This window comes from Pteropus medius, unplaced genomic scaffold (genome assembly GCF_902729225.1).
Source record: "Pteropus medius unplaced genomic scaffold, Ma_sr-lr_union100, whole genome shotgun sequence".
In the NCBI taxonomy this organism is placed as follows: Eukaryota; Metazoa; Chordata; class Mammalia; order Chiroptera; family Pteropodidae; genus Pteropus; species Pteropus medius.
In genome coordinates, this window is record NW_024342469.1 from 6,087,353 (window position 1) to 6,100,771 (window position 13,419).

The 13,419-nt window shown below is 41.8% G+C and overlaps 1 protein-coding gene across 3 annotated transcripts in view; it reads right to left on the reverse strand.

Moving 5' to 3' along the window:
• Positions 1–11,324, reverse strand: part of EP300 (EP300 lysine acetyltransferase) — a 69,092-nt gene extending 57,768 nt beyond the window's left edge. The window contains exons 1-2 of one of the 3 annotated variants that reach the window (XM_039863365.1): positions 10,018–10,627; positions 6,396–6,439 (exon numbers count right to left, since the gene is read on the reverse strand). In XM_039863365.1, coding sequence (XP_039719299.1) covers positions 6,396–6,438 — 43 coding nt within the window. In that variant the 5' untranslated portion in view covers position 6,439; positions 10,018–10,627. Of the gene's footprint in view, positions 1–6,395; positions 6,440–8,802; positions 8,935–10,017 lie in introns of all 3 variants that reach the window. The other 2 variants (XM_039863366.1, XM_039863364.1) reach the window with 2 other exon arrangements.
• Positions 11,325–13,419: the final 2,095 nt, after the last annotated feature.

Genomic DNA, 13,419 nt, shown 5'->3' on the forward strand with positions numbered 1-13,419 from the left:
AAAAAAAAAAAAAAAAAGGTTCAAATAAATCTTCTTAGGCCCCCATCTCGATTTGCCCTCCACAGGGATTAGTTCAGGTTAGCTGAATAAAATTTAAATGTTCAACAAATATAAGCAGCAATCTAAAGATTCCTGTAACATAATAGTTTGAGATTTTTATTCTAGAGAGAAAATTGGTCTACTGAAGAATTTTAAGTAGAAATATGATCTGAACAAATGTGCATTTATTAGAGCTCACTCAGGCAAACAGAATGAAGAGTGAATTGGGCAGACAAGTCTAGAATCAGGGAGTCTGGTTAGGAGGCTGCTGCTAGAGAAACCACCAAAGCTAGCTCTAGCACTTAACCTGGGAGCAGAAGTACTAAGGGAGCACAGGCATCAAAGAGGCCAGTCAAAAGAACTCTTTTTTTCTGACTGCAGGTAGAGGATTAAGAGAAAATAAAGAAGGATGACTTCTAAGTTTCTGGCTTGGACAACCAAAGAGTACAGTGCTACAGTTATCCAGGTGGGCAATCAGAGGAATACATAGCAAATGTGAGAGAAATGTGGAGCTCAAATCACCATCACACATTAAAGGGGACAATGAGCTTAACCAGCAAAGGATGTTCAAACCCAACATTTCCCAGCCCTTCCACTCGGAATACTGTCCTGGAAACCAGGTTCCAAGAAGGAAATGTTAGTAGTGTCCAATGCTCCAGAGAGGAGATAATAGGATATTATGTAGATAAAAGATATATTTAGTAATTTAGTTAAGAGCAGTTCAGTGGAGTTGTAAAGAGCAAAAGCCAGACTGCAGTGGACTGAGAAGTAGAAGGTAACATGATACCAACTGTTTTTTCTAGATATATTAAGGTGAGCTCTTAAGATATGTAAACTTGCTTACTCCTTACCCCTTTCCCTTTGATTAGAAATTTATAAATCTGAAATTTATTGTATTACCATTAAAGTATCCTGTGGCAAATATTACAAAAGAGCATCACACATAATTGATGAAATGAATGAAATCACACTACCTTAACCATAACCCTAGCCATATGTCCAGTAAGACATTTCCTGCTTACTTTCTAAAATACCAACCAATCAACATTATGAGGAGGCTACTTCTATCAGTTGGTTGATAAGTTCCCATATACATTTAATGATGCTCAAATACAAAATGACTCCAAGTAAAATGATTCTTTAGCTGAGTGTACATTCAGTCCAAACACAGTGATATAAACAAAATGTGACTGACAGGGCAGATTTAAATCTTATTTGAAAAGTTTAGCGTAATACATTCAATAGACCGTGAATTAGAAATATAACAAATCTAAACAAAAACAAATTTAAGTTAAATATGTAGTGTTGAGTCAAAACATCCTTTTTATTACACACTGATTCTGTAGGTCACCCTTGGTATCTCATATATTGCTGTGGTCCTCATAGCAGATTTAGCCAAATAATCTTATAAAATAAATACTCAGCTTACTTAGCCTTCCATAAATCAAAAGATCAAGACACTTCCATAACACATGACAAACTAGACAAATACTGCCCACCATGAAATACAGAAATGAAGTTAAGAGTTAACGATATAATACCAAACACTGAATCTGTGAATATAAAGTTTTTAAAGTTATTAACTAGGATGCAAAACAACTTAAAATTGAAATAATTTTAACTGAAAATATAATTCTACTACATAATAGTATCTCTTTCAGTTATATATTATTTGTTGACTAAACAGGCTTATTTTTGTACTTCAGGTAAATTAAAAGTTAAATAAAAGTCAGTTCTGCTCTTAAACTGTATACATTAAGCAAAATACCCATATTATCCTAAAATTGGTCACTTAAGTATCCACTTAGAAGACAGAATCCCTCCATTGATTCTCCTCTTTTCACTTAGTTTTCACTGGCATTAAAATGCTTTTGTAAAAATGAACATTTCAGCTCTCAAAACCTTTCTTTCATCTAACCAGTGGTGAAGCCAGAGGATAAGCAGGCACTGGACAGGTTAAGAATGGGGAGAAAGAGAATAGGATGTGAACAACCTACAGCTCAGTTAGTCTCCAGCAACTGAAGAAATTCAAAGTAGGGGGAGCAAAGTGAGTGATGAGGCTGGCAGAAATCATAACACTCAGAACCCCTAGCAGTTCCAGGTGAGGGATTTGGGATTAAAAGTAAATAAATAAAAGGATGGAGTTGAAAAATCAAATCTACGTAACTTTAAGAATTTTGGTAACAGTCTGGCTAGACACTGAAACAATCTCACAGATCTCGTTCTTATTGATTTGGGGCGCTCTTACATTAACTCAGCTATTTTGGGTGCTTAAAGGCACATTTTAAAACAGTGTAGCCTTTAAAATGAGACAATTTTGTAAACTGCATCAATTTATCAGGTAAAACGACTTTTCTAATGTTCATTCAGTAATCTATTTAAAAATAGTATCTTTATATTGTAGAAGCAGAATTAATCTAAACAGCCCACCTCACGAGGAAAAAAAGGTGCAGAGACACCTAAAACTACTTAAAGGAACACAAATTAAATGATATGTCCATGCTGCAGACAGATGAGACTCATAACAATTTCCAAAACAGCTGGAAACAACCTGAGTTATATACAAATTTGCATCAAATGATAATCAATATTAGGTTATACAGGATCACACAGCTAGCTACGCATGTTGGCAGTTGCTGAATTTTGAAATCTGATAGTCAAAGAATAAAAGTGCAGCAAATTTCAAAATATGCACTCTTAAAACTGTTCTGCAACCATGACATTAAAAGGTCTACCCACAGTTTGGGAAGTGACTGACTTGAGGTTGACTCTCAACCTTAACACATTTAAGCTGGGTCTCAAAATTTAAACAGAAATGTAGTGCTATAACACAGTGGTCCCCAACCTTTTGGCACCAGGGACCGGTGCTCCTATGAGAATCTAATGCCTGACGATCTGAGGTGGAGCTGGGGAGCGGCGGCAAATACAGATGAAGCTTCGCTGGTTTACCTGCAGCTCACCTCCTGCCGTGTGTCCCGGTTCCACAGACTTGTCTGCAGCCTAGGGGTTGGGGATCCCCTGGCCTATAGTGGATCCTGGAAAATGAAGCTATTATACTATCTCTTAAAAAGAAAAAAAAGCCTCCTAAAAATTACATATCTGTCAAGAAAAAGGAAAGCATGAAAGGTTTTTGAGTTATCTGTTTTCTACATTTATGACAACTAGTTAACAAAACTTGGGTCTTAAAAAAATAAACAATTCACTTTATAATACCAAAAACTTCCAAAGAAAATAAATACATTTCAAGAGATAAATGACATATACTTGGTCTTCCTGCCATTAGGTTCTCTCCTTGCTAATGATCCTATATAATGTCACCAGAGTTTATCTCTTTTTCCTGATCACGCCACTCTCCTGTTCATATTTTTATCTGATGGTAAGATAAATGTCAAATTCCTCAGCTTATCTGTCTTTTCATACATAACAGGACCCCAACATCCTTTTCTATCTGTCTCCCATGAAAACAGTACACCATACGGTCTGTGTTCCAGTCACACCAGAACCACTTGTATTTGTTCCACCTGAAACATACAACTCTCCCTACTTCTATGAAAGTTACCCTCAAGCTTTCCTACCCTCATTCAAATACACATTTTCTTTATCATATTTTCACCCAATACGCCAAACCCACCCTGTTAGAAAAAATTTCTATTTTCTGCCTTTATCCGGAACATGTAAAAAAAAAAAAACCAAACTTGAGTATAACTTATGGGAAAATGGTGCGAACAAGTATACCAACCCCACCAGATCCTAAAGGCTTTGAGAACAGAAACTGCAACTTGATTCAAATCTTTACATTCCAAGTGCCTAAGAGTTGGTGGGTAGTCAATGTTTGTTGGCTGAAATGAGAGGAAGGCACACCAAGTGGAAACAATGACTACTCCATTGAGGAGAATCACACAACTTCAAAATGTCCAAAATTTAACCTGTCACAACTCCCCCCCCCCCCCCCGTCCCATCCATACGCAAATACTTCTTTTCGCATGTTGCTATTGTAGTAAATGGCATCCTCAGCAACCTAGCTGCCCTTATTTGAAAGGTGGGAATTATCCTCGATTACTCCATCGCAATATCCTAACATCTAATTGGCAAATTCTGTTGGCTATCACCTTCCCTCAAATTTTTTCACTGCTTTCCATCTACCAATACAGGTCACCTTCATCGCAGCTGGAATCCTAACACAGCCGTATCACTGGTCTCCCAGCTTCATATTTTTTTCCTGTTCTTTTCCAAATAATTCCTCGCTTCAATCATCTAAGGTACAATTCTGCCCCATCTATTTAAAAGAGCTAAAATGGAAAGTTTAAACTCCAATAAGCATTACAAACTCTGTATCAACGGCCGTCCCCCTGCTCACCTCTACAGTCACATCTCGTTACCTCCGCTAGCCAGAAAGAACTGACAAGGATCCCTCAACAGGTCTACTCCCCTTTTCCCAGCCTGAGTTCACTCTTACTAATCCTGTATCTATCTTTCAGATTCCAAATTCAGATGTCAATTCCTCAAAGACAGCCACCAGAGTAACAGTAACTACAAGTTAGGTTCTCCCCGTTTCTCTCAATATACACTGTATTTCTCAGATACAATGCTGGTCACATAAGACTTGACCGCTGTTCTCCTCCCCTTATCTATATACTCCACAAAGGAGGGGGCTATGCTGTCTGGATTACCAGAGTTCTCCCTGTACTGAAGAAAAATACCTAGCATACAGAAGATGTTGGTCTAATACAGGACAACTGCTTGCTTGTCAACTCTCGTAAGCCATTATTTTTTCAAACTATAGGTTTCAAGCCAATAGTGGGGCATGAACTCAATACAGTCGTTTACAACCAGCACTTTAAAAACAAAATACAACAGAAAATATCAGATTATATTACAAATAGTAAGGGTAAGTACTGTTTGTTCACTTGCTGAGAGAGGGTCTCTGGTTTTCCATGCAAAATGTAGTTCTTACGTGGATGTAGTCAAAAGAAACTGAAAAGCATTGCACTGCTCCTTCTACTTTCCTTCCTTTCATAAGGTCTTTTAAGACCCAGATAAGTGAATACAAAATAGAAAATATAGTGTTCAACCACACTATTAGCAAAAAGCCATTCTTAACTTGAGCATTTCCAATAAGAACAATCTGCTTTCTGGTTTCTCATTATGCCTTAAAAATTGATTTTCATTTGAATTACTTACACGCACGAGACAGCCTAAGACAATATAGTACTTTCATTCTTATTTTAAACTCTGCTGCCATATTTTATACTCTCAAAAAACTTAATCTTTGAGTAGATGATGTATAGGCTAACTCTGCACCTTCTAAGACTATTCTGAACTTCATGCACTTGGCTTTCACTTTTTCCAGTCTCTAAATATTCATTTAAAAATCTACCACTGCTCTTTTTTGGTGTTTATTTAAAAGTAAGGTTAAAAAGAGTTAACACTTAATGAGCACATACTATGCTGCAGCAAGCACTATCTTAGGCATTTTTGATAAAGAGAATTCTCATTTATTCCTTATCACAATCTTGTAAGGTGGGTACAATAGGTGACAAAGCTGAGACACAGAGGTTAAGGAATTGGCCCAGGGTTCACAGTTAATAAAGGCAGGTCTGGGATCTGAACTCCAGTGGTTCTGACTCTAAAACCCAATCTCCTGATCACTCACTTTTTTTCAGTAGTTTTAATTTTACTCTTTCTCTCACACTCACCCAGCTAAATCACTCCTAATTGTCCTTTGGGGCATTTATTTAAAAAGATTTACATCTAAAAACAAACGATATCCAAATTGTTCAGAAGAGGCCGAACACCTCAATATTCTCTTAAAGCTTTTTTGAGAACTGAGCAGTAAAAAATTTCCCATTAAAATTTCACAAGAAAACTACCATCCATCACATGAAAAAATCATGTGCAAAATTCAGTGTGTAAAAATTTTATACTTGGTGTAAGTTTTAAACTTGCTCATTAATTTCTCTAATGTTTGACAAACTGAAAAATTCAACTTCAAAAATTCTCAAAGGAGGAAACACACACAAAAGCAGCATGTCTTATTTTTCCATTAACTGCTGGGTGTTTGGCAGAATAACTCCTGAATTGCTTTTGTAAATATACCAGGAAGAAATACTTTACACTCCCACGTGTATCTGCAACACTCTTCCTACTCTTTTTTTCCTTTCCTATTTACCACTAACGTCCCTACAAACACCACTGCGCACCAATTCTCAATTTATTGTTTTAATTCCACCCCACACACCCTTTTTATAAAACAGACTAAGGAGAAGGCAGGAAAGCAAAATAAAACAGAAAATAATGCCAGGAGGCAACCCAGGCAGAAACTCTTTTCTCCCTCCCCATGCCAATACATTTCTTACCTCTGCAACAGAACATGAACTCCTGGTGGGAAAGGGCACCCATACTGTAACACATACAAGATTTATACAACTTAACAAAAGTCACTATCAACCACAGATAGCCTTCCTGAAGCCCTATAATTGAACTTACAAAGCCTTGAGAATAAAGGCATTTGGTAAGATGTTTTGTACTTTAATTTTAACACTGAAGTCAGTAATCCCTCACTGGGTCAAGTAGCCATTAACTGAAAAACTCCAGAAGCAGAACTCTAATGTGTAAAAAGTAAAATTAAAACACAGTAGCACATGTTTAAGAACTAAAAAAAGAAAGCCTTCGCCAAAAATACTCTGGTTAGGATGATAAACCACTAAGATATAAAGTGTTTTGAGAAAGTAAAATTGACATTTAAAAAATCTTCACCACTTCTTTATTGTGCATATTAATCTAGTTGTTAAAATGGAGGTATATTTTACATACTAGCTGCCTTGTGCCTTTAAAATGGACAGGTGTAAAATCTAAGCCAATTCTGACACATAAGTACATAGTAGGACCACAAAACTGTACCAAGACCAGAAGGACCTTTACCTATTTAGCATGCCAGATCCTAGTGCTGTTGCTGTCACCTACCTCTCCAGAGTCTGTTCTTCCAGCGCATATAGCATTAAGTGTTTACAAAGTAGTGACAAAACATGTCTAGTGTGCAATGGAGGCAACATAGCCTCATCATTCCCATCACTCAGGTTATTATCAGAAATAAATTCAAGAAATACTTCCAGACTTACCTGTTAACTTTTCTGGTCAATAATGTTACCGAATTTTTTTTACAAACGGCTTTTATGATGTTTGTGGTTTTTGTGGTTTTTTTTTTTTTGGGGGGGGGAGTCGTTTGATTTATCCAATAGTTTTGACCTAACCATACTAAGTTAAAATTTTCAATGAATCAAGTACAACTATTGAAACAGGAACATAAAAATGCGAAAGCTAAAAAATAACTTTCTCTCATTTCAACACATGAATTCAAGTTATTTGAATCAACCAGGAAAGTTTTTAGAAAAATCTTTCAATAGTCATTTTTATTTTGCAACAGTGGCTAACCTTAGAAATTCAGAACTTGGAATTTAAACACTAATTTGTTTTGTAACACTTTAGCATATCAACTCAATTGGATTCTAGTTTTCTCTCCTATAAAACTGGCACAAACACTATTTATTGGTAGGTATGCTTACACTACTAAAATTGTAAGCCTCAATCATTAAAAAAAGTGTTTCTGGGATCTTATTTTTGGCATAATTTTTAGCAGTTCAAGATAAAATTCACAACCAAATACCATGGAACAACTTATTTACATTTATAAAATACCCAGGTGACTCAAAAGTATACAGAAGTTACAAATTTGAAATTTAAAGTTTTAAAAAGTGAAGTCTCTCTGTTAAAAGCTGCCTGCATACTTACTACCCACTACTGGTTGTAAAAAAAAAAAAATTCAAAATGTACAGTGCCCAACTTGAAGTAAGTTCACGGGGGGACAGTATTTTCTTTACACTTTCCTCCGCAACCCCCAACAAAAAAACTCAGACCCATTAGGATTAAAAACACCAAAGAATTCCTAGAGTAGAATCCTAATGGGGGCAGGGGAGAATCAACTTTCACTACAAAATTTAGAGAAAGGTAACTAAGATAAATTCTTAGTACTAAGAGTGAGTTAATCTCAAGGTTTAGTATTTTTATTTTTATTTTTTTAAATAAAAACCCACTTGATACATTTAGGATATTTCAAGTAGGGAAACAGTTTTTGTGTATTAAGTGAGATGCTACTAAATGAGTTAGATAAAGTTACCAAGTACACAGATCAAGTATGGAGAATGCAGTAGTGCACCTGAACAGAGGTGTTTGAACAGGAGAACACAGCCTTCCTTCAGGCCTTGCATTACTATTACTCCAAACCAAGCTAAGCTGCTCAAGTAAGGAGTCATCAAAATAATGCATGTTAAAGAAGTTTTCTCTAAAATATCCCAAGTCACTGGCTAACGCAAATGTAAAATGCATGACCACATTATACAAAAACTAAAGAAACCACCCAAAAATCTACAGATGAAAACATGTGCATGAATTCTGAAGGAAAAAAAAGAGACAGATTTAAAAAAAAAAATCCCTGAAGACTACAGAAACTTCAAGGAATCAGGAGAGATCAAAGTTCACACACTGCCAATGTTACAAGCCTGAAGTAGAGGCGCTCTGCAAAAATCCTCAATTTTTGCAGGTTACCTTAAATTCAAGATACACCTTTCTTACAGAAGCCAAGAAATGAAAGCATTTCCCATATTCTTAAAATTTCACCCTTTAAATAAAATGAAGCCTACTTAGAAACGTGCTTAGAAGCTCTCTACAAACTCAAAGGGTTCATTTAACTCCATTAAGCACTCTTACTGGCAGATGGAAGGATGACGTTGAGCCTGTTCTTGGGGAGTTAAAGAGATGCTCCGTAGTAAGGGGGAACATCTTGTGGACTGTCAGATGGCCAGCCATTCTTCCTCTTCATTATCCTGGCACCTCAAACAACTACAACAGTGAAAGAGAAGGTCGGTGGCCATCAGAATAGCACCAAACTAACTGTAAGAAAGGGATATGGAAGGAAGTGTCCCTGGATATCTCTTGTGAGAGGGCTAATCTACAACTGAGTGAAGAATTCGCAAAGCTTTTAAAACTGAAATCTCCAAAAACATTTAAAGCATATAAAAGCTAAAACACACAAATACAAAACCTATTGCACATTTTAAACTTCTGTACGATCAGTTTGTGTTTGCAGTTCATGACCGGGACTCTTTATAATTTCTTACCCTGATTTGCAAGCACACAACTCCACAAAATCAGTTCTCTTTTCACCCCCGCCCCCCCCCGAGAAAGTGACTACAAACTGCAAAGAAAATGCCCCTGGCTCTCCTCAACCTGAAAACCCAGAGTTTCAGACATTTTGGTCTCATACCAAAGAAATGGAAGATGTAAAATGAACTGCGCTCCATATTGATTCAGCAAATAAGGAGGGGGGGGGGACCCAAACTAGGAATGGTAGGTGAAATAATTCAAGCCAAATTTCAGGTTTGACGTTAAACCTCACGTCATGCCTGATATCCTGGATCACATACACACAAATAAAGAAAACAAAGATTATTTTACACCCTCAACCTCAACAGAATATCTTGTGCAAAGCAGAGAAAATCTCGAGTGGAAAGTAGAGGAAATAGAGTTAAGTGCAACCAAGGAGAAAGGACTGGCAATTCCTCATTTATCAACAACAAAAAAATTAAGAGTAAAATAGCTTAAAAAGCCCTTACACAAATGCATTGGCATTTCCAAAATTAAACTGCATGGGATCAACAATAAAGGCCATTTCTATAGCACCCCTCAAGAGCTCTAATTCCAGAACACACATCGATATGACATAATGTTGCAACGAATGTATTGGGAAGCAAAGAAAATGGTTGGACTACTGGACGTCTTCGACCAGCTCATTCAAACACCTTTAAAATTAATCAAGAGAGAGAAGTAGGGAGAGAGAAAAAGGTAGAAAATATGGAAGAATAAAGGTGAACCGAGCAGAAAAGATTAAAGGGGATGTGGAAGGAGAGGGCTCCCGAGACTAACCTGTGCCATCGCTGGCCGACGCCGAAAGGGCCGGAGATGAGAGTTTAGGCCGCTTGGCTGAAGGCGGCCCCGGTTCCACCACATTCTCGGCCATTTTTAATTCTTTCGGAGATAGAGGCGAAGAAAACGAGAATACTCGGGAAATCTCTTCTTCAGACCGGGGTCCCCGCCCCGCTCCCTGGGGTGGGCTTGGGGGGCTCCGCCGGCCCCCGAAAGGGGGGGAGGGAGTTCCTTTTTCTCTTCGCCGGGTCGCGGTGGCAGAAGAGGGATGCGGACTCGATAGAAAGGTAGGGCTGAGTGCGAGGGGCCGGGCCTGAGCCCAAGCCCGGAGGAGGGCACAGGAACACAGATCCGCCGAGCGCGTCCGCTGCGGCGAATTCCCGAGAACTCGCGGCTCTAGAGGCGCAGTCCCCGGTCCGCCACGGCCGGCCCCTGCCCTGCCGAGGTCTCTCGGAGCTCCGCCGCCGCCATCAGCCTCTTCCTCCTCGGCGCTGTCCTCCTCCTTCTCATCGCCACAAGGAGGCGGGGGCGAAAAGGGGGGAGAGGAGGAGGCGACGAGACACACTCACCTCCTCCCGGTGCCCCCTCCCGGACCTGCGCCCCCACCCTCCGAACCCGCCTCCTGCCGCCGCGCTCCGCGCCGCCGCCGCACCGGCCCCTAATGGCCGCAGAGAGCTCGCCCGAGCCGAGAGCCAGGCTGGCGCCGCCGCCTTACATCGCGCGGCGGGCGGCGGAGGCGCGGCGCAGACGCCCGGCGCGGAGCTCGCCGGCCCACAGGGCCGAGGGGGCCGGGCCGAAGAGCGCCGCCCGCCCGCGCCGACTCCGAGTCCGAGTCCACCGACGAGGCCCCGCTCCGCCGGGCGGCGCAGGCGGCCTCCCCTCGCGCCGCGCTCTTTTCGCCCTCCTCTCCCGCGGAAAATAAATAAATACGGCCGCCGCTCCGGCCCCCACCCCCGGTGGCCAGGTGCCGGGAGCGCCCGCCCCCCCGGGGCTCCGCTCGGGGCCGCCCTCGGCGGCGGGCGAAGGCGCCGCGGGGCGCGGGGTTATGTAATGGTCCCCCCTAGGCGTCGACGCCGGCCCGGCTCCCGGGCCGCGGTGGGGGTGTGTGCGGGCAGGAGGGGGCTGGGGGTCGCCTCAGCCCGTGCGCCCCGGGCCCCCTGCCACTGTCTCAGCCCCTGCCGCCTCTCTCCGGCCCGGCTCCCCTCCGCACTCTCGCTCCCGCAGTTCGCACTCAGCCCGGCGTCCCGCTTGCCCACTCTCGCCCGCTCCCTCTCGCCCTCTCTCCCCCCCAGCCTAGCACACAAACAAGATGGCGGCTGTTGTTTCTTCCCTCTGCCGAATCTCACCCACGGAGCTGTGGCCTTGGGCGGAAATAGACAGGGGGTGAAAAAAAGGAGGGGTTGGGCCTCCGGAGGGAGGTGGCCAGGGGGCGGGGCCTTGGCCGGAGCCGCTCACACAATGGGGGAAGAGGACCCGGGGGCGGGGCCGCTTGCAATCACGGGATCCGCCCAAGGCCCCAACGCGGTCGGCGCTTCCGCAAACTCCCCCGGCGTCACCCGGTGGCTCCTTTTAAAGGGGAGGATTTGAAGGGGGGTCGGGGGTGGATTCGCCATCTATTTTCAGTCGGTGGACACTTACGGGGAAAGGTGTCTGGGTTGGGTCTCTGCGTAGGGGGCCGGTGGGAACTGAGGATTGAGGGGATCCCGGGAGCTACGCCGGACAAGGCGTCAAGTCACCGCGCAGGTGGCCGAAAAGGAGCTCTGTGGGGATGGTCCTGCGCCCCGGGCCCTTGGGCGGCCGGTTTTTTTGAACCCTTGTTGAATCCACCAGTCCGAGGTACCCCGCCGCCCGGTGTTCTGGGCCAGAGATCTAATGCGGCTTCTCTCCCCTCCATCGCTTTCCCAAAAGGAACGGTGTACATCCAAAAATCACATTGATTACGAGTTGTTCCCTTTTTCTCAGTCGAAAAAATTTAGTTTTTTGACAATGAACGTATATTATTTTGATAATCGGAAAACAAAAATCACAGCAGTGGGAAGACGTTTTAAGACCGGACCTAAATTCATTTCTTGCCCACCACGTGTCAACACGCCCCTACCAGGTATCACTGTCACCAAAGGAGCCTCGAATTATTTTTCGGAACTCATTTGGGACCTAAGGATATTTTAGGGCATTTCTTTTTACCTACCCCCAATAGACCAGCTTAATGAAAGACCACGTTTAAACCTTGCCTGAAAAATAATGTAATTATAGAAAAAAGCAAAAACGTAATGTGCTAAAGGTACTGTAAAAATGGAAAAAAGCAAAAATGTAACGATGGAGGAAAATGCTTAAATAAAGTGCGCGGCGTGAGACAACACAGTTTTGCAGAGGAGGGCCTCGCCAGCGTGCTTTCACATTCCTACACATTACAGGATTCCGCTGTGTTTGGCCTTGGGTAAATTGGTACTTGAGGAGGTGGCAAAGTTGTTAGTGTTCCCCAAGGAAACCCCCAAGCCAGCATCTACGGAGAGAGTTAAAAGCTTTGGAGAGAGTTAAAAGCTTTCTAATGTAATTCAAATATCATGCTCAGTAGTTGCTTATTGTTGAGTTTACTTCGGTTTTTGTTGTTTGCTTTTTAAATGAATGATGAGAATAAATAAAAACTTAGGAGTGAAAATCACTCCTAAGTGAAAATCGCTGCCAACAAGGATGAATTCTGTTGTGTGATGTTCAGGCCTAATTTACCCAAACTGCAGAGGAAAGCAAGCAAATAAAAAGAACAGTATGCCTTTATCTTAAAGTTATTACAGGATGGAGTCAACATGTAGAGCTAAGGTCGAAATTGGCCTTCAGGAATGATTAAGTTAGTTCTAATAGTTTATACTCGTTTTCACAATAAAGAGGACAGAGGAAAGAATTGTGGACATCTGGAAACCTGGCTGGTAATTTCCTGGTGGGGGGTTGCTCACCTGAGTTTTTGAAGAGTTTCTAACCTTTGGAAAAAAGATTTGCCTGGTTTTGAAGAGGATCCAGCTAGAGTCTAAGCAGCATTAGAACATACCTGACCCACCAACCCAAAAATACTGTGAGACTAGGTACAGGAGCCTGTGGGAGAAGATCAGAGGACGATCTCATGATAAAATTCTGCAAAGAGGAATCAGGGGCCGTGAATCAGCCCAGAAGGGAAAGCTCCACTGTAAACAGAGAATTTGGATGCATGGCGCTCCTTCCTGGCATGCAGTTTTTTGAGTCTTTACCCAGGACCCTGAAGTCAGCCGTTTTGGAAGTGGCTGGAGAAAAAAAAGGATCACACTAATGCAATCAAGATAAGACTTCAGATGGTTTCAAGAAAGCAGAATGGAATCATCAGTGTGATTATATATAACCTAATCAAATGAAAACGTATTCAATTGTGGAATG